At 39.6% G+C, this 22381-nt stretch overlaps 1 protein-coding gene across 2 annotated transcripts in view; it reads right to left on the reverse strand.

The window, feature by feature from the left end:
• Positions 1 to 22381, reverse strand: part of dcc (DCC netrin 1 receptor) — a 403570-nt gene that overhangs the window by 138497 nt on the left and 242692 nt on the right. For both annotated transcript variants that reach the window (XM_050052349.1, XM_050052348.1), the window contains exon 13: positions 1644 to 1785. In XM_050052349.1, coding sequence (XP_049908306.1) covers positions 1644 to 1785 — 142 coding nt within the window. The remainder of the gene's footprint in view (positions 1 to 1643; positions 1786 to 22381) is intronic.

Genomic DNA, 22381 nt, shown 5'->3' on the forward strand with positions numbered 1-22381 from the left:
GCACACTTGGATCACTACGGATGAGCAGTATGGAGATACTTTGTGGATTCAATTTTGTGTTCTTGGACGTTAGTCTGGGGCGCCGTCTGCCATTAGGTGTGCTAGCCGCTCCCCCCGCCGATCTCCACAAGGGATGTGAGGACTCTAAAACTTCACCTGAGCCTCTGTCGGCATATGGGTGAGTAGATAATGGCCGAATTTTCATTTTTGGGTGCACTATCCCTTTAAGAGCCCAGTGCATCTTATGAGCGCCTTGATGTTGATATCAAATGCCAAGAAGTGTGTCAAAGCCACAGCATTTGACAACTTGAGAATGAGAATGGGCTAAAAACAAACCTATCATAAATGATGGCCCCTTGTGCCTTACTTTGGGCGATAATGTGCCGTTTAACTAGCCCTCGACTTTGTCCATATTGGTCACTCATTGACTTGGACTTAACACCGTGTCTTAACTGGATGCAAGCATCAGACTATCATGCTGCATCACCTTTTATCAGATGCTGTCTGTACATGCTGGATCTGGAGGAGGTATCTTGTAGGTAAATCCTCATTTAAACCTCGTGAATCAGCCGTACCTCATCCATTGAGGTGTTCGCAAGCAACAAAATCGAAATAGAAAAGGGGTGTCTGGCAAAAGTTCAGCTCAAACTGGTGCACTTCTTGTAGCCTTGATTTATCCATTATTCTCAAAGTGTAAGTTTTTCTTTGTCAATTTTATTGAATTAGTTTTTGTTTTCTAGGTAGTGGTGAAAATGTAGAGCCTACAGAAGCCAGCTTTTAACAGAAATGTTTGCAGTTTGAAGCCACAAACCTTCAGCTCTTGTGTTTGTTTAAAATGACAAGCCTGAGAGCAAACAGACACATTTAATTTCTTCTAACTGGAGATGTTATTAGCTTTGTCACTTCTGAGTCTACTGTGAATTACAGTGTTAATAAAGGTTTAATGTGATGTCTTTAAATCTCCTGAGTGAAGCTGCAGTTTTTTCATGTTATTTATTGAAATTCAGCTTCTTATTCGCAGACAGTAAAACGGTGTGATAACTGCTGACAGCCGGGCTAGCAGTGGGCAGATCAGATTCAACACACACACAAACACACCTGCCACTGGGGTATGAATTCCTGTGTGGACAGACATATGAAGATAACTATCAGTGGAAAATAATGAAAAGGAAGATCAGTTTCATTCAAATCCTGCAAACCTCAAATTGAAATAATAGCTGGTGGCAGTCTGAATGCAGACTCTCTCTCTCTCTCTCTCTCTCTCTCACACATACACACACACACACACACACACATGCAAATGTTAACTCATACAAATGCAGATTTTCTTTCACAGAAGAAAAAACCCACTACAAATACATGCAAAAAAACCAAATCTGATACAAGCTGACAAAAGTCCACTGCATAACCCACCCGTACACAAACATGCCCACGCACGCACGCACGCACGCACGCACGCACGCACGCACGCACGCACGCACGCACGCACGCACTGAAGTAAATTGTGGTAAAATTTAGGCTGATTTTTAGAATCTGGGTCCTTTATTGTAGTTTGGTCCAGCCAATTAAACCATTAAATAATACGTTTGGTAATATTCTACTAATACCAGACAAATATTATCAGTATTGTTAACAAATCCCACCTGTGAACAGGTACCAGAAGTTGTTGGGTTCGATTGCCTCTTGGTCTCCCCGGCGACCGGTCTTCCTGTATTTGATCTTGTAGGCAGAGATGAGGCCATTCTGGGTGCTGCGCGGAGGTGGCTGCCATGACACCTTGATGCTCTGAAAGACAACAAAGACAGGGAAAACAATAAGTAAACAAATCAAGTTGCCAAAAGTCCTCTGAATGAGGACATGGACCAATTATGAGACAATGTGCCATTGGGCAGAAGTAAAAGCACGCATTATAGACATGTTGAGAGAGAGATGAGGTGAATTACAGTCTGATTGCTGATATCATGACTATATTTAATATGAAACTCATAAGACAAAACAACAAAAAGGCATCTCTTTTTCTCTGTTTAAAGCTCGATTTAACTCTGGTACGTCAAAGAGCAAGACAACTAAGCTCTATGTTTTCATCATGGTAAGATGCAAGAAGGGACTGTAAATCTGATCAGAAAACAGCAGAGAGTTGCGTCTGGTGTCTGATGTGTTTCTATATTTGTGCAGATGAGTCTGGTGCTGAGTCGGTGTGTATTTACTTTGAATTGTTTTAGTAAAACACTTGTAGTTTGAATTTCACTGCATGTTTCCATGTGTGGGTATACTGTATGTTCCATATATTTCTATGTGTGGTGTGTGTGTGTGTGTGTGTGTGTGTTTGTTTGTTTGGGTGTGCGTTGCATGAATTTTAATTGCTTTATTTGCATGTTAACAACCCACCTCTGACACACACACAAACACAGGCACACACACAGCAGATGTTTGCTCGGCCCCCAGTGTGCTCTGTTCTGTGAGGCAGCTGCCATCAACCATTCTGCTGATTTACTCAGTATGTCCCGGTACGTGTGTGCCTGTTTGTATTTGTGAGTGTGTACATCTGTGTGTGTGTGTGTGTGTGTGTGTGTTAGGTGGGCTGAACATTAATGGAGATTAATGAATTAGAAAGGTAGAAAAAAAGGTTCGATCCACCTCTCTCTCTTTTTGTCTCTGTTGTATTCACCTCTCTCTACCTCTGCGTCTTCATCACCTCATCATGTATCTTTCATAATTTCTCCTGCTAGGTATGTAAAGTTTTTTTGTTTTTGTTTTTTACTGCTCCCCCTTAGACCACTCCTACAACTACTGATAATAGAAACTAAAACTTCACTTAAATTTAATCATCAATAATGAGGTTGGAGCAACTTTAGAAATTTGGGGGGCCTGTAACAAAATCAGGTAGTGCATTTGATAAAATAAACTTAATTTAATTGAAATTCATGTTTTGCTCCAAATTATGTTGCAACAGTCAGAATTGAAAGTCATTTGTCGCCCACTGTCCCAAGAGAATGTTTACCTCCTGTGAACATCCTGAAATGACTGATCATCAGAACATGATTTATGAAAAATCATGTCAGTTAATGTTTTCAGTGTCATTCATGTGTGTTGGGAGTTAGCAGCAACTTAGCTAGACAGCCTGGCCACTGAAGGACTCATGCTTATGCTCTGTGGGCCCAAACATGCTTTTCACCACTAATAGCACTATGGAACAATACAACAACAATGCAACAACGACCATGCAGGCCAGCATGCACACGGCTGACATGATAAATATTCCTGACAAATGTTTCACACTGATTTGCAGATTGGCAGGGGGCAGTAATGAGCTAAGAAACAAAGCAATGTTTCTACTTCCTCAAAACATTGCGTCTTGACCCTCTTGCTCATACATCCATCACAGTCTAAAGCAAAATTCGCAAAGCAGCAGATCTAATGTTACCTTGGGGGTACAACTTGCCGAGCTTGCAAGTGAAGTGTATTTTGAAAACAGACAATGCATGTCACAGGCTGAAGTTGACAAAGTGTCCAAGGCCATCAACAACCAACGCACCCAGGGTACCTTGCACGTCATATCTTGACATGGAAAATCCATAACCAAACGCCAATATGTGACGATGTCAGAGTGAGAATGTGTTGCAAAATATGATGGGATGCAGTAAGACATCCTGGTATTTTTGGCATACTGCATTTGGCATTCAGTACTATGTACTGGTAAACGGTAAATGGACTGCACTTGTAAGGCGCCTTTCTAATCTTCTGACCACTCAAAGTGCTTCAACACTACATGTCACATTCACCCATTTACACACACCTTATGTAGTCAAGGCCACCATGCAAGATGTCACCTGCTACTCAGCTTAAACATTCACATGCAGTCACACAGCCATGGAACAGCCATCAGGAGCAATTTGGGGTTCAGTATCTTGCCCAAGGATACTTAAGCACGCAGACTGAATGTGCAGGGGATCAAAACGCCTATCTTTCGCTAAGTGGACAAGCTGCTCTTTCTCCTGAGCCACAGCTGCCCCCAATACTGGGACATACAAAATCTTTTTGTAGCAGACTAAACAGTAAAGTATTACCTGTATTGGAACACACCAAAGGATGTGACGATGGTTTCAAACAGGTGTCAAATTTGTCAAAAAATCAGCTTTGCAACCGATGTTGGAAATGCATTTAACACATTTATTAGGCCTGAATGATACAGATACCATTATCTTGTGAGAAACAGTGAATGTAAATAATTACTGTTTCCATAAAATCTCTAATTAATTCAGAAGTTCACCAGTCCTGATATATGGTAATGTTTTTGAAAAATGTAAGAACCAATTGAATTTACTAATTAAAAAAAAAATATTTTTTTCTTTTTTGTTTTGTTTACCATTCATCACCATGAACATACACATTGTAGTTTATCTTGACTAAATCCCACATTCACTGCCCTGCTGCCAGAAATATATATTAGATCAGCAAATGTGTATCAATCCACTGCTGCAAATAGTCCCAACAAATGCACTATTTCCTAGAACATTTGCTAAAAACTGCAGTGCCCTGCTGCTTTCACTGAGCCAGTGTCTACAGACAGGGTAGAGAAGTCAGAAGACAGACTAAGGAGACAGTTTGATAACAGATACCTGCCAACCAATCAGAAATCAGTATTTCTGTTGTCATGGTACAATTTACACTAACAGTGCAAATTGAAGTGGAATGTCATTATAAACAAAACACGCACAGCTCAGAACAGGCGGCCACTTACACATGTACAGATTGTATCACACACATACACACATATGTTGTTGGTGTCATATTAACACACGCACGCACACACACACACACACACACAGAGTGATGGTGTGTGTATCCCTCCATCAGCTGTGGTGTAAGTCATCGGGCCAACGAGCAGTTTAAATATTCAGCCAGTGTTACTGTGACAACGGCCACAGAGGAATTCATTAACATTTAGCTGCACCTGTTCCCTCTGCTGCTCCTCATCCTGCTAATTGATTACAGCAGAACTGATTACTGAGAGGGAGGAGGCAGAGGAGAGGCAGAGGAGAGGCCCAGGGATGGAGGGAGAGAAAAAGAAAGGGACAAATTGAATAAATGTGTGTCGGCCAAATTCCTCCATATACTCTCTATCTCTCTCTCTGGTCGGGCGTCACAACGTGCTTCATTAACTAATTAGCCACTTTGACAGGACACAGTTGGATGTGAGGTCTCCATGGAAACGATACAGAAGTTAAATTCATGTTGGAACAACTCCCACAGAGACACAAAGAGGCAAACCATCCATGAAGGAGGACAACTCCACCACCACACAGAGTCTCTACTGGAAGGGAAATACTCCTCCTCAACTATAACTACAACAAGTACTACAACCTTCCTTGGATTTTTTTTTATTACACTGCTAGTAGTATTTATAATAACATTGTAAATAAATATATCACTAAAACATCCACTGCTATAATAGCGATTCTGTGTGCTACTGCCATTACTGCTGCAGCTATTACTGCACTCTATTACTGCTAGTACTCTTTGTATTATTATCTATATTACTTCTGCTATTATCACTGCTGTTACTACTTCTACTGCTGATACTGCTTCTGCTATTAGTGCTGCTACTTCTTTTATAGCTGCTGCTACTATTATTCCTGCTGCCACTACCTCCATTACTGCAGCTGCCGCTACTGCTATTACTGTTGCCAGTGCCTTGCACAGACATTTTGCTGGGCAGGTGCTCTAGTGGAAAATAAGGGCATCCCTTCCACAAATTTGTTTTGCACACACAGAAAAAAAAAAAAAAAAAGTGTGCACACAAAGGGCATCCTGCAGGTTTATATCTGCCAGCACCAAAGGGTTTCTTGAGGCCTAAGTACATAGTACATAGTGCACACCTTAGTGGTCAATAAAGTAAACAACCATTTACAATCAATGAAACTTTACACAAAACTGAAAAATGCTCAGTTAATAAAATAATAACCCAACCAATCTACCCTCTAAACTACAAAGTAGGCCTGTGTTCTGCTGCAACAATCAGGCAAAGTCTCCTCTCCTGTCCTCACTTTATTCTCCAATCCTTTTCTCTGCTCTCTTCTTCTCAATTTGTTTTTCTCCTCTCCTCATTCTATTCTTCTCCTTTATTTTTGAAATAGTCATGGTATAATTCTTATAATAATCTTCTAAATAAGCTTTAAATATTTTTTAGGGATCCCAGAGAACAGTACGAGCAGCCCCACACTCCTCCCATCCTCCTCTGCTCTCTTTACGCACTGCAGCCCCAAACGGCATATCATTTTTGTTCAAGTCAATAATCAGAGACGCAACGTGGGAGACATAAACTTTATTTCAAGTTGAATCTTGGTTTTAAAAGATGCACGTAAGTGGGAAAGTTTTTCGACAACTGCCTCCACTCACACTGGGCAGTTGGTGAACCCAAATCAGCGAGAGAGTTGGAGGGAAACGGTGTTGCTTTATACCAGACTAGCTTACTGTTAATGGTGGCTTATTGCCAAAATGGCTGTATTGAGATGTTTTAATTGTGGTTTAATTTCACAACAGTGCCAAACAATGCTGAAGCTGAGAACAAACTCTACTGTTACCAGGTTGTCCATGAAGGCAACATGACGCTGCTCTGCAGGGTGCTCAGGTTGCCTGTGGCTGCTACAAAGGCAGTTGTAGAGGGAGGGGCAGGGGCTTGACTCAAATGCAGTTGTCGGGCATACAACACACTTTTGACTATGAATTGATGCCATGGGCCAAATTTAAAAACTAAAATATAAGATAATTAAAAGAAATACACAAAAACATGTCTTGCACAAAGGGAACTTATCTCGACAGAGGGCAAAAGGGCAGGTGCTTGAGCACCACCTGTGGTCTATCTGTGTATGTGCCTGACTGTTGCTACTGCCTTTATTACTGCTGGTGCTACTGATATTGCTGGTGCTGCTATAACCTCTGTTACTGCTTCTACTACTGATATTACTGCTGCTATATTCCTATTGCTGCTGCTGCTACTACGCCAATCACTGCTTCTGCTCTCACAGCTGCTATTACTATTACTGCTACAATGTCATTTTTGTTGTGCAGGTACAAATACTACCTGCAGCTACCATTGATGCTACTGCCATTACAACTGCTGTGAAAACTACCAGTGCTGCTGCTGTATTTCGCCCATAACTGGTCAATCCCTTATTTTGCCTCAAAAAATACATATATACTGGATTTATTCAGTTCAAAGGGTAACCCATTCTCCTCCATCCTTCAGATTTCTACTACTGTCAGTGTAGAAATCAATGTGTTTGTACTGAGTTTGCCTGGAAAGCAACCACCTCACTGGCTGACATCAGTTGTAGAGTTTCATCTCTTTCACAGCGCTTGCTGAGCTAAATGGGCTCCATGGATCAATTAGGCTGGTTTCAGATGTACTTTCTTTCCTTGCGTAAATTAGAGGTGAAGTGGCTTCCGGCTGTACTGTAACACAGAGTCATTTCTCCGCTTTTTTTCCTGTCTGACTGAAGCAGAAAATAGAGTAGAATTCCCTCCTGCAGCTGCTTTGTATTCAGATGTAGTTGACATGGTAAAGCAGTGGGGCAAGTGAAGCCGCGGCCTCGTTCATTGCCTTCAAACAGGCCGAGGGCATCCGTCTGTTTAGATATCCCCTCAGAGGACACGAGGAAAATGCAGGGAGGTCTGCAGAAAGCTGATGAAGATAAGACTGATAATAATGAGGACTGATAATAACCCAAACAACAGTGATAATCACAAGAAGAGAGTCTCTTGCCTCAACAAGTGAGGGAGTCCTAATTACTCAAAATTAGACAAACTCAAAGACAAAGAAAGAAATGGAAAATAAAATTCACTTAGATCTTTGCCTTGAAGCTCTAAGGCTTTCTCGCTTTTTTCATATTTCAGTGTTTCTACTTCTAATGTAAAGACTTCTGTATTTATGTAAGAGACCAACACGTTGCAGTCCATTAGTGTAAAAGATGCTGCAGGGGTAAAAACCATTCGATACAAGACAAAGGGTGGCTTGCCTTTGATTTGCAATTTTGAAATTAAACTTGTAAAAACTGTTTGAACCTTTGAGGGGTTCACAATTAATTAATTCTTTGGGGGTTGTTGTTGGTGGTTACAAAATTAATAGCAGCTCATAGATCTTTACTTCGGTATCACTGTTGCTATCCTCACTGACAGTGTAATACAGGTGCATTAATTTAAAAGTCCTGCAACAAAGGTGTCCAGTTACCACTCATTCTGGAAAACTGGGACAAATAATCTACTCACTACGACTGCTATGAATATCAGTAAGTATATAACATTGTGTCAACTCCATCTGATCTTACCTCTGACATTGATTATGTATGCTATTCAAGAAAAAATTAAATCACCTGGGGTCTCATTTATAAACAGAGCGTAGAATCTATATTAAAAATGGTGTGCGCCAGAAAATACTCAACAGTTTCTACAATCAGGCCTCCACCTCATGTTGTAAGCATGGGTAAAAGTTTCTCCCATCAAGTCTGTTTTTATAGATCACAACTTTTCTGTGGGAAGTGGCGTATGCCTCTTTCAGGCCTCATTTTGTGCGTACACAATGATTATAAATGAGACCCTGAGAAGTTCTCCCATTACAGGGTTAAATAGTCAAGACTTGGATCTTTTAAAATATATTTTCCAGGCCTAATGGAGGAGTAAAAATCAACAGTTTGCCATTGTATCAGTGTGTCTTGCAGAAACACAGGGACAGGGGAGACACTGTTGTCCAGAAACCAATCACAGACTAATCCAGGAATTCCTAAAAAACTGACTTCAAGCTTTTGCCAGTCTCATAAACCCCCTGCTTGTTCTCTCTCTCTGCATAGAGGAGGACTTCTTCAGAAGCTCCTGTGCTGCTGATGAATGACAGACAACAGCACTGGTGCATTTCATTTAGAAGTACAGTCAGTATTATTGTATTTCCAGCTGACTCTGTTTACTGCTGAACAGTTTGTCCAATCAATGGATGAAAAAACGCTTTGAAGAAAAACAAAACTTTAAACTGAATCTGCAATTAATTCAGTAGGTTTCTCTTCTGTTTCTGTATGCCGAGCTGCAGTGTGAGAGCTGCATACAGAGCACCTCATCCACTCTGTGACCTCCACACACACACACACACACACACACACAGGGCCAGGTGAGTAAACACTCCCTGAATTCAATCTGTGATTGTTTGTTCATGTCCTTTGGGTGAGAGCTGCAATCACATTGACAGTGTGTGTGCACATTTGTGTGTGTGTGTGTGTGTGTGTGTGTGTTTGTGTGTGTGTTAATGTCCTCTGGGTAAAAGGAGCAATCACACGGAGGGCAGACTGTCTCTATTTGCTCTGCAATACAACATGCAACACCATGCTGCAGCATGCAGTGTGTGTGTGTGTGTGTGTGTGTGTGTGTGTGTGAGAGAAAGAGAGAGAGGGAGAGCGAGAGCAGCTATAAGGCTTTAGATCATTAAATTAACAGTATACATGGAGGTATACTTGAGTAGTTCTCTGAGCATACAAAATATTTTTGAAAATATTTTTTGATTTTTTAGAGATGGCTGCTGAGAATTACTGTAAATTTACAACCTGTGATCCAGTTACAGTATAGTACAATATATCAGTGCCATAACACCAACATTTAAACATAGTGAAAGCTGCTGTTACTTACACATCGATCAACCGGTCTTTACACTACCAGAGTGACTAACAGAGTTATTTTTATTGTGCAACCTGGTCTCACTCCAAAGTCGTCTCATACCGGTGCTTGGTCAGTGACTTATGGCGTCTGACACTGACAAAAAAAGCCATTCTTTCACGTTGACATGATATACAGCTGGTTGCCGTTATTGTGTAATGCCACCTGGCGGCAGCAGCTGAGCAACAATGTAAGTGAAGGGGATGCCAAACCTCGTTCTTTTGTTCTAAACTCAACCATGTGTGTGTGTTAGCTCAATATAACAACATGCCACACACATAACCATTTGTTGAAGGGAAAAACAAAAAAAAAGTCAATTTGCAGTGTAGCACCAACGTAGTGCATTTATTTTGAAAGAGACTGTATGCAGCATGTACATTTCCTGTGAAAACTGAAGTGTATTTTGAAAACAGACAATGCATGTAACAGGCTGAAGTTGACGTCAACAACCAACGCACCCAGTGTACCTTGCATGTATCTTGACGTCGATATGTGATAAGGTCGGAGTGAGGTGTTGTATTGTAAGAGTTTGTTTTTTTTAATTAAAACTCAAAAGTTTTTTACAGCTTAGGTTCAACATCTTCTTATTTGGCTTGTATGATATCTTATTAATTAGTGGTTAGGCTTAGGAAAAGAACGTTAACATAACGAGATAACATAACATTATATATACCTAACTTAGGTCTTGTCTATACATACATTTTTTTTTTCCTCTATGTTTTGATGGAGTTTTCCATCAATAAAACAATAGTTTTTGCCTCCCAAGGTGCAGATTTTGGTCTTGTGGGATTTTTATTTAATCTTATTTTATCTTATCTTATCTTGTCTTTATCAAATTCTGGTTTTCTTCTGTACAATGCTTTGTGTTTGAGGAAAAAAAACCCCAATAAATAATCTGTTAAAAATAAAATAAGGTGGAGATTTTTCAAAACTCTTCATCTTTGTATCCATGTGAACATCTAAAATGGAACATTTTGGAAACAGTGACATCATCTTCTTAATTCTCACATGCCGTTTATTTGTCTGTGTAATGAACTTTCTCCGGAAACATACACAACGGCGTACAACCGGTTTGTTTACATTTTGTCAGCACTGCTCAGTCTAATTACCACTTAACATTTAATTTGTTTTGCAGCACCACTTCACGGACCAACAGAGGCGTCTGCTGCACCCAGTGTTATTTAGTCAGTGTCTGCCATTTGAAGTCCACCAGAAACGCTGGATCAAGTCCGGCTGAACCAGCAGATGATGGACCAATTTCAAGAGTAGGATGAGGAATGGAAGGAAAGCATTGTCTCACTTGTTTCTTTGAGTGAGCTCCTTCATCCTTAAGTTAAAGGGGAATCAATGTTGACGAGATCTCCGCTAAGTGTTTTGAAAAAGGTAATGATAGCCTGTACACTTTAATACTTAAGTTTCACATCAATCTGTCTATTTAGACAGGGCCTGAAAACAAATCAACAATCAACTTTGACACAAACAGGGGTCCACTGGGTCCAACTCCTGTGTTTGTTTGACCTGTGCACCTGCCCAACCACCTCCCTTACAGACTTTTTTGCTCTGCATACGTCACGCGGCATCCTCTTTTATGGATGGTGGGGTAGCCTGAAGCATTTGGCTCACAATCACGTGGGTTATACACCAATTAAAGCACATTACTTTGCGCAGGTATGAGTGCTAATACTAAATGAAAAAAACAAAAAGCTGACAATGTTATCTATTGTTTTCTTTAAGTTTTGGTCTGTTTTTTGTTCACACTGACTTACTGTAAACAATCTGTCAACATGAAATTTTTCAGCTAGGGCTGCAAGTAACAGTTGTTTTCATTGTTGATAAATCTGGTTATGATTTTAGAAATCTGATTTATTTTTGATAACATGATTACTGTAACATATCAGGTATCTTGAAAAATACCTGATACCCAATATGAGTTTGCCGAGCCAATATATATATGTATATGCATATATATATATATATCTATACATTAAACATTTTTTTCATATCAATTTATAAATAAACCATTTCAGCTCTATACACAACACTCCTCTGTCTTAAATGCTTTTCTTTCAGATGTATCAGGAACATCCCCAATACACACTGATGTGCATAAGTGTTACTATGGTTACCAAATGATCTTGCATAAATGTATAGATCACTCAAGGGTGTAATTTCCACTGGGAATTGGGGAACAAGCCCCCCTTTCTCAATCCTGTAAATGGCATTTTAAAATAGGCGCATATATAATAAAACAATTTTCATGGAATTCATTTTTTTTTCTTTTTTGGTGGACAACCATTTCTATGCACATTTTTAAGCAGGATCTGTCTCTCATGAGGTGTTATTTGCAATTTTCATACATGCAGAAAATAGCTTTCTTCCTTTGGGTGAAACTCCATATACAGTGAGCATCATTGGAGATGTAGTTGTTGAATGCTAACAAAACAGTCATTGTTTAGTCTTGTAAAAATGAAGTGTCAGCAGTAGATACATATGAATACTGACAGGAAACCTCAGGAACATTTCAAAATCTTCCATAAGCTTTGACGGGATCAAACCCGTGACTTCCTGGTCACACGACCCTCCCTGGTTATCTGTCTCCTGCTCTGTCTCATTAAGTGATGTGCTGCTGATGAGGTGGGCGGCGCTTCTTGTGAAGTTGGAGTGATGTTTGATTGAGAGAAGAAGTCGGTGTGAGGGTGAAACAGAGCTGATGAATGACAACAAACTGATGATTATGTTTCTGTTTTTATTTCTGAGGGTGTAATCATCCCGTTACCACAGCGACTCCATGCAAAACCTCAGAGCAAGGGAATCTGAGCTGATTAATGGTAATTATCTGCTGTTCACTGACATCATCACAGGTGCATGACAGAAAGAGACAGAGGCAGAGCGAACAGCTGGTAATTCAAGCTGTAAGAATAATGTGATGACTGAATGAATAAATTAATGGATGAACAAGTGATTTCACAAAGTGTGCAGATCTGAAGTGAATGAGAAAACTACCTGACTGATTAACTGAATGAAAGTCGTACCTCAGCACATTTCTACAAACACACAATTGAACTGTATGTGTGTTTGTCAGAGTTCAAACAGGTTGAAACTTTTCAAATTGAAATTTTCTTCTTGTCTCTGACACAATATACATCATGTCCAGCAGTTCTTCATGGGTCAGAAACTTTCCTGAAATAGCAGCCAAACTGCAGCTTTAATCAAACTGTGTTATATCACAAAGTCAAAAATAATATTATATATTACACTAATATATACCAGAAAATGTCTTTTGTGTCCCTGTATAAAGAACATACTCTATATCTTTCATAGCTGAAGGATGAGTGGCTGTTTCTACATTACAGACCTGCCAATGCGTTCTCATCCCAACGTCAAATACTTCCGCTTTGTCAGTGGACCTAAACATCTAAATGTGACTTGCTAGTTGCCCTCCTGCGTCAGTTTTAAACATTCAGGGACGGCTTGTCAATTTACACTTGTTACATGCATTGTGTACTTTCAAAATACACCTCAGTTTTCACAGGAAATATACAGTTTCTGCTTGTTACATGCATACGGTCTTTTACAAAATAAACTCACAACTGAGGCTGCACCTAACAATTATTTTTTATCAATTAATCTAACAAATCTTTTTTTCAATTAGTCGACTAATCTTATGACTGCTATATCGATTATTCTAAAGAATATTTTTATATTGCTCGATCAATATAACACTTTGACAACAATGACAATAGCAGCATAATTTAAAATTAGACTAATTTCTATATTGCTATTGTATCAATAATAATAATAATGATAATAATGATAACAATAATAGGCCCTATGCGTCAAATACTTGATCAGAAAGTACTGAACCCCAGAATGTGATGCTGTAACACATGTATTATCTTAATCACTATATACCAAAGTATTCCTTTCCCTCAACTAGAGAAACAGTATTTTTTTCTTAAGTACTTGACTTAAAATGGTTATGACATGGAGTTATTTCATCACCGGAGTCACATGCAGTTAAGATAATTACTTGCAAATATATTTTTGCATTAGTGTGGGGCGAGAAAAACAACTGAAACGATTTACAGACTGTGACATATATACATATTTTTGAGTATTACATATTTATCTTAACTGTCTCATCTTTTCTGGTATGTTTCGCCTCTCAGATTAACTTTTTTTGCACACAGCACTGATGCCACAAAAGGTTTTAGCATAGAACACAAAACTGTAGCACAAGTATAAAAGGATCAAGTAAGTCCAAAGCAGTTTGAGACTTAAGAAGTCACTGCTGGGGGAAGTTTAAAAAGTCATTTCATATGACCTTTCAAGCGAATATATGTCAAGAGATACAAACAAACCAGAGCGGTCTTGTTTTTCCTCCCCCGTTAGTGCAGAATTATGATGAGTTTAGCCAGACCTTTGTCCAACACTGGCACAGCAAGAGACTGGTGTGGCTAACGAAAAGTAACATTTAGACATTTGGTGGAAATCATTGCTAACTTTAGCAACTTGGTCTAGCATCCAGTTTCAGAGTGGGCATCAAGATGAGCCCTCTTAATGTAGAATGCTCTAAAGGGATAGACAGCTCAGTCTCTAACTACATAATCAACACTATGTCTGTAGTCACATCACCGAAGTTAACAGAGCATCTCCCAGCAACACTGGCTGTCAGATGTCAGTCGCGGTTGCCATGGAAAAAGCCCTCCCATAGACCCGAAGCTTTGACATGGATTTCAAAAATACATCTAAAATCTGTTTGGAAAAAATGGAAAAAGATGCACAATAGCTGCACTGCTGTGGAGAAGCATTTCTCTACAATGACCGTATTAGGGGCCCTGCAGTAAACAAAGAAGCTGTAGATTATTTTGCTCATGAGAGGCTGTATGGAGAATCTGGATTTCGGTCAATCTCAAGATTTGTTGAGGACTCAAGAAGTAGGGAGGCAGTCAACACATCTGAGCCCTTGTGCTGATGCTGTCTGCTAATAAAATCAGAGAACAGTTATGTCCTGTTGCCTTCATCTGTCCTGGACCTCGACACAGTATTTCAGAATTCTTCACAATCACTTGTATACCTGTATTTGTTATTGACAATTGAAATACATGTATATGTGTGGGAAATACATGAATATGAGAGGGGAAAAAATGTGTACTCAAGGGGAGAATAAATCTTTGTGAGAGTGAAAAGAGGATGAATTAGGGCTTCCACAGCCTCTCAGACAGATATTAACTAAGTGTTTTCATAATGGACTCTGTCAAACCATTTTAATATCCTAAGAAGTCAAATGAACACTTCACACTGAGCTCAGCTGGGCCCTTCACAGCTGGTATTTTTAATTAATGTTGAAATGAGTCTCCAGGTTCTCCAGAGTAACACATCTGACTCCTGCAGTGACACACCAGGAGGTTTAATCATTCCAATGGGACCCCTTCCAACAGCTATTCTTAGAGCAGCAGAGGAGTTAAAAGTTTGCGGTGTTCCCAGCATCCACTCCAGATCCTGATTCTGATCCTGATCCTGACTCTGACAGCCACAGAGACAGTGACACTAGCTGGACTCTGTGAGAATTCAGATTGACATACTGTAAACTCTGACTGTATGAGTTCAACCAAGCATTCAGCAACACACAGACACACTCTCTCACACACACACATACAAACACCCACCCACCCACCCACCCCCACCCACACACACAGTAACGCTCCACTGACTGAAGGAAAGTTGAGGAAAAGTCAGATTTGTCTGAAAAGTTGGTTTGACAGCAGAAGCTTGACGGGAGCAGAAAGATTCACATTTTACTCCTTCAGCAACAAGCTGCAGAGAAACTGAGGCTGGACCCACCCACATAGACACACACACACACACACACACACACACATATGCACGCACATGACTTGACTGTGTGTGTGGCAGTTAAACAGCTAGCAGAATACAGCAGGAGTTCAGCAGAGTTAAGAGTTCACATACAGTTTTTATTGATTATTCCATTGAATGAATAATATCTGTTGTTGACTTCTGATTCTTTAATATATTTGACTTTATCAGGCAAAATGACCACAAATACTTTCACTACATGTCTGCTGCTACAAGGGTATATCTAAATGCATTCAGTTATTCATTGTCTGTAACCGCTGGCCGCTGTGCTGGAGCCTATCCCAGCTGACACTGAGCAAGATGCATGGCATACACCCTGGAAAGGTCCGCAGACCATCACAGAGCTGACACATAGAGACATACAACCATTCACACCGACAGGAAATTCAGAGTCACCACCTAACCTAAACTGCATCTCTTCGGACTGGGACCAACCACAATTATATTACTAATTTGTCATATCATCAAGAATATAATTATCGCAAAAATAACCTGAAATGTTGTAATATTATTTTACGGACATATACAGTGCAGTGCCGCTGTAAACGCCCTGTCTCTATTTAGTATTAAGTATACAATATTTAATTTGATTAATCTAGTGGCACATGTTACATTTAAAGGTAGCATTTAGTAATCTGTAGTGGAATACATTTTAAAAGTAACCCTCCAAAGACATTTTACCATTGCTGTCTCATAGAACTTCCAGTCAACAATATTTCAACATACAGCATATATACAATTTTGTGACCTTACACAGTTTAATCAACTAACCACAGGTAGGTTATTCAAAGCAGTGAAGCCTGCAAGCTAGTTCAGGCAGTCATCTTGAGTCTGCTGCTATATATGGGCTATTCTCACTGCAACTAATACATCCATGGTATGCATGTTATTGCCGGTCACTCCTCACTCCCTGCTATGTTGAGCTTGGTGTTTCCTTTTGGTGATTGACAGATGGATGCAGTTCATACATTCATACAAAATTCTTTTGTGTAAATTTTTAATTTTCCATTACACATTCAAAATAATGTGTATCCCTAATGATGGTACTGTGATAGCTGTCGTCTGTTGTATTTTTAGTCACTACAGCAAGTTTTCTTTCAATGGCCAGTAAAGTAAAATAAAGCGCTTCTTTTGTTTTATTCTTTTGGATCAGCCTCTGAATGAAACAGATTCTACAGGCTTTAGAAATTGAGGCTTTTCAACAGAAACCCCTGGATGACCCAGGACCTGGAGATGGAGATCATCTTTTTTTATATGGTAAACATCCTTTTTTTTAATCTTCCTCTCTAGTTTCATCTATGCTTTCTTTGAAAATCAAATGCCTAATACTGGACTCAGTAGTCCGTTAAGTTTGCTCTTTTATGTTCCAAAATGCAGATTTTACTTTTTGTTAGTGTTGGTGAAGTTCAGCACATGGTGGTTTGTAAGGTGGTTGTTACATGTCTGGTCTCCAGCTGTAGGTAGCTCAGTCGGGGCCCCCCCACTGAGCGTAGGCCCTGGGGTGATCACAGTCTCTGCCTCCGCAGTCGCTCTGCTTACACTTCACCATCAGAGTGCTGAGTGTTGCTGTTAACCATGCACATGCTTTGAAGATAAGAAAGTTATTCTAGTGTGGGCTAAGGAAGGTTTGGCCCCAATCCTTATGTCTCACACAAAAAGTGCAGGCAAATCTGTGATTTTAAAACAGTCAAGTATAATTTTCTCCCAAGCATTAGTAGTATTGTTAGAACTAGGGAATAGTAACATTTATTTTGGTCCCACAATGGTGAAACAAACTCCCTGTTGACATCAAACAGCAGAAACTTGACACATCTACAGAAAACTCATTTGTTAATTCCCTCTTTCTCTATCTCTTATTGTGTCTAAATGTAGTACTTGAGCAGCAGTGTAGCATATTTAAAGAAGTTGAAGAACTTGTATGATTCTTGCACTTTTTGGGTTGTACCCATATGATTAAATGCACTTAGTGTAGGTCAGAAAAAAAGCTGAATAAAAGCGCAAGGTAAATAAATGTAATGTAATGTAACATTTCTTTCTTTGTCATTATTTGGGTCTGAACTAGACTGGTTTTTAATCATACCTCAAAGAACAAGATTTTAGCATTAATCTTGGGAATTTTAGCTCTAAAACAAATTTTATCTCATGTGGCGTTCCTCAGGTATCGATTTCAGGCCCATTATAGTTTAATTTTTACTTGTTGCCTCTGGGCATGCTTATCAAGAAACACAATTTGTGTCACCATAATTATGCTGATGACACACAACTATATAATCCCCTGTCCCCAATGATCTGAGCACAACTGACACACTATCAGAATGTATCAAGTATATTAATGAGTGGAAGCCTATTATTTATTTATTTATTTTTTAATTGAACAGTGACAAGGCAGAAATCCTAATTATTTGGTCAAAGACCCATCCTCATCCACAAGGAGGTCCAAGGTCAGAGGTCAGGGTATGGAGGGGACTGGGTTTGATGAAAAGCACTTCATTAGGGGTTTAAACATTATAACCACCTGGTGCTTTAGAATTTTTGGTATGCAGATTTAATTTATCTTGGCAACATTTTGTAAATTTTTCCTAAGTTTCAACATTAAGAATACAAACATCTTTTCAGGAAGAGTAAATTAAAGACACAATAACTACACAAGTAAGAAGCATTAGTAAACAATTCAAATGTTTGGTTAAGAATATTTCTTATTTTAAAGATTGTATCATGAGGCTTTAAACTGTCAAGTAGCTCTGACATCACTGATCGATCAGCCCTGACCTGAAAGCTGATCAGCAGAGAAATATCAATCACATGCAGGAAAATAAGCAGACAGAAACTAAATGAGGTCAGCCCTCCAAAGACAGCCTGAACCTCCTCTTTATGGACATAAATTATGAGCCGTTCACATTGACCCTGGAAACATTCATCATTTTCTCTGCTACCGCTTTCAGAGCAGGATGCAAAAAAAAACCTGATGACAAAAAGAAAACTTCATGCCAATGTCTTAAAGTTTTTGCAGAGCAGGCTGCTGGCATTGGCAGTGTAGGGAAATGCTTGGGGTGCCAGAAAAACCATGAAGTGTAAATTGTGGAGGCCAAAGTGCGGCCCATGTTGTCAAGATAATCCTCAGTAATTTTTATGGTAACTCAGTAGAAGCACACACTGAGACCTCTCCAGAAAATCAAAATGATAGGCCGATACATTTGTATATATCGCATAGTTATTCCATTCACCCAGGTTGGGAGAATGTGTTTGAGAGAGAAAATCTGTTTTTAAAAGTCTCTGTGTTCAGCTTTTCTGACTGAATCTCTGTCGTCTGAAGTTTAGTTTTATGCTTATGTTCCCATTCATAGTTTCAGATTTAAGTTTTACTGCATTTTACCATTCACTGACTGTAATCAGCCACATTTTTGCTGGATTGAAGCGGGAGGAGACAGTTTCATTTTGGCTTAAGTGGGCAAAAATCACACGATAATCATATCGTAATTAAAGTGGACTGAGAGAAGACTAGACATCTGCACCTCTACCTGGCTCAGTTCTTAGGCTTTAGAAAACCTTACCTGTGACGGGAGACTTTGGCCAATCACAGGTCATTTCAGAGAGAGGGCATTCCTATTGGCTGTTGTACAAATGTAATTGTGTGTGGATGTCCCTTTGGTGAAAGCAAAATTCAATGGCAGGAACTTTGCAGAAAAACTGCTATTCAAGCATGAGCACTGGCTGCCTGCACTGCAAAGTAAGCCAAAAAGGAAGACTATCTTATCAAAAGAGTCTAAAAGAGAGTCAAACATTAAACGGAATAAAACACGTGTCAATATTGGCGAAGTGTTTAAGAATCCTTTTAGCCATCACCATCTTGTTTTTAATGTTTTTGGAGCCAGATGTTGCTATATTTGTGTTAGGAGCAGGGGTGGATCTGACTGATAGGCTGAGGAGACTATTGGCAAACAGCCTGCCATTTAAAGTGGCCCACCCTTAAATATGAGCTACTTTAAGCCTTGATCAAATGTAAGCGGGTGAGTTATATAAAAATTCATCCCTGTACAGTTGTAATGAATGGGAAAATTAGCTATTGAGACTGAAAATGTTTATTGTACCAGGCTGCAAACATGTTTTCTGCTGTAAAGTTGTGTGGGGATTGACTCACTTTTGGAGCCAACCTCAAGCGGTCATTCAAAGGACTGCAGTTTTTGGCACTTTCATGTTGGCTTCATTATTCAGCCTTAGAGGTTGGTGCTTGGGCATGTTTATATAGATAGCTAGAGCTTCTAATTACAGTAAGCCATTTTGAATTACTTTACAGGCACTGACCTTCAGTCAGCGGCTGTAGCAAGTCAAATTCAGCTAGCACGAACCCCAGTGTCGGGGTGTGATCCTGGTCCACCCCAACTCCCTACCAGATCAGAAAACTTTCTGTTGCTGCTATTAAACAGGTTAGACCTGGAGCTGCAGCTGGACACCACCCCACTGTTGCAGCTAGTGATGGGGATCAGTGCTGGCTGAACTCAAGATTGTAAAGCCTTTGACTGAAGGTGTCCAAGGCTGCTGCTCTCTGTTCTCCAAGCTAAGCAGTCCACAGCAGTAAGAAGCAAGTTGAAGAGACTGTGGGGTGGCTGGCTTGCTAATTTTTCTCTCATTTGTTGTCTGATAAACAGAGAGCGGTGCAAGGAGGGGTTAAAGAATGTGCACACTCTACAATGAATAAGAAAAAACAATGTATAGGTAACACTTGGTTACTGTATGAAGGGCGTGCCCATAGTCGTCTAATGGCAGAGGCTTATGATAGAGATGGGAGGGAGAGGAGGGTGGTTTTTTTTTTTTTAATTCTTCCATGTTTTGGTCTTTTCCAGGAAACTCCCTACCACAAATTTTAGTTAATGCTGGTGTGAACCCAGTTTTTCCACACATTAAGTTTCCCATTGATAAACCAGGAGAAGATATGGGCATATTTGGAGTTAATCTGTCAGTGGATCAGGTGACGGGCTCTGCTTTGGTTTGTGCAAATTAGCACAGCTCCAATACACCATCAAGGTGAACTTCTTTTACCTAGCCAAGCTGTGATGTGGACAACCCGCTGCTTATGACTCAGCTCAGGGTGAAAAAGACTATAAGGATGTCTGATTTGTACCAATAATCACTCACAGGTGTTTGTTGAATGTATATCTGTAACCATCAGCTGCAGGATCGTATCTGCAGTCTATAGCTTTGCAGATGCACAGTGCATAATTTATACCTTCAGTAATTATTTAAATCTTCTGACACGACAGCAGAATCAAACAGTAATTGAATTTCTGGGGTCCTGAACACAGTCGAGCTGTTCCACACAGATTTGAAGACAGTGAGATCATTTGCAGTAGAGCAGCAGACTTTTTTTACTAAGCAAATCTCCAACCCCCATTTCCTCTGGATCATCAAAATAAATTCTGTGGTGTCAGCAGGATTGTTACAGGGAGCTCTCAGTTTATGTAAAGGCCAGATTGCTACTCACACTACTGTGCAAATGTAAATGTACTCTGATATGACCTGAATGCAGTCAACAGACAACAATAATAGAAACATGTATTTAGAATTTAGCTCTGATTGTTTTTAATATAACTTGTAAAATGGAAATTCAACACAATCTGACTCTGAGAGCATACTTGGGATGCTGTTCACTAACTTTGTGATGCAGTATATTAATATTTGAAGTTTAGTAACTTAACAATGTGGTTATGGACATATGCTGTAACTCTAGCTCACTAATCTGTGGGCTCCTGATCAGTGTCCTTCAGCTTGGCCTCTTCCGTCTGCTTACTTAATAGTAAGCTGCTCTTTAACAGTTTGAGAAAGTGAAAGAGGCTGATGTGATTGGCTCTTTGGTTTTTATTGTATCTCAACCAAACTCCACTCTACGTTAAATTGCTGTGTCCTTTGTTCCTCAACGTATTCTCATATTCTGTTCTCTTAAATTAGTAACTAAAAAATGTTTTTACTAATTTGTCATATCATCAAGAATATCGTCATCCCAAAAATACCGTAAAATATTGTGATATTTTTTTAGGGCCATATCGCCCACCACTAGTGGCAGGTCAGGCTCCATTTGTTTGGGAGATTTGAAAAGCTATAGGCCTGTACACCTCAATGGTTGACTTTTTATTTTGCTCTATTTTTTATGGGACTGAATTAAAGTTTGTGATTGTATATTGAAAAACATTGGCTATCAAAGTGTGTGAGCATTTGTAACTATTTTGGCACTCTATTGACTGAGTGACTGTACATGTTCAGAAGTTGGATGGAGTTGACAGTATACTGTGACTGCCCAGCCTGATCTCATTTTGATTCAATGCTGTGATAACGTGCTTATACAAACTGGCAAGGCAGGTGTAAACAAGACATTCCAAAATGTCCTGAAGGTCTTCAGCATCATCAGATTCTCTTTATACCACAAACACTGTTATAGTGTTAAAATTACTGCCAAAAAGTTTTCTGCTTGCTCCTTTTGGATGCTTGCATGAAAGGCCTCTCCATCTCAAAGTCCCTGGCTGAATTTCAGCCCTAGTACATCCTTGCGTTGAAGAGGAAATAGAGTCAAGTGAACTCTTCTGTCTTATTTCTTAATGACCCTGACTTAGAAACATTCTAAGAAATAGAAGCTGTTGGACAAAAATGTTGTGTCAGTGGGCATGGAGGTCACTACTTTCTTACTATGGACAATATCTGCTTTTTTTGCAAACTGGAGTTTTGACCATTAAAAGAATATGTCGTATGGTCCTCTACAGTATTTTCATCCCATAAATCATGAGCAGCTTGGACAAATAGACACACACACACAAACACA

Source organism: Epinephelus moara, chromosome 9 (assembly GCF_006386435.1).
Source record: "Epinephelus moara isolate mb chromosome 9, YSFRI_EMoa_1.0, whole genome shotgun sequence".
In the NCBI taxonomy this organism is placed as follows: Eukaryota; Metazoa; Chordata; class Actinopteri; order Perciformes; family Serranidae; genus Epinephelus; species Epinephelus moara.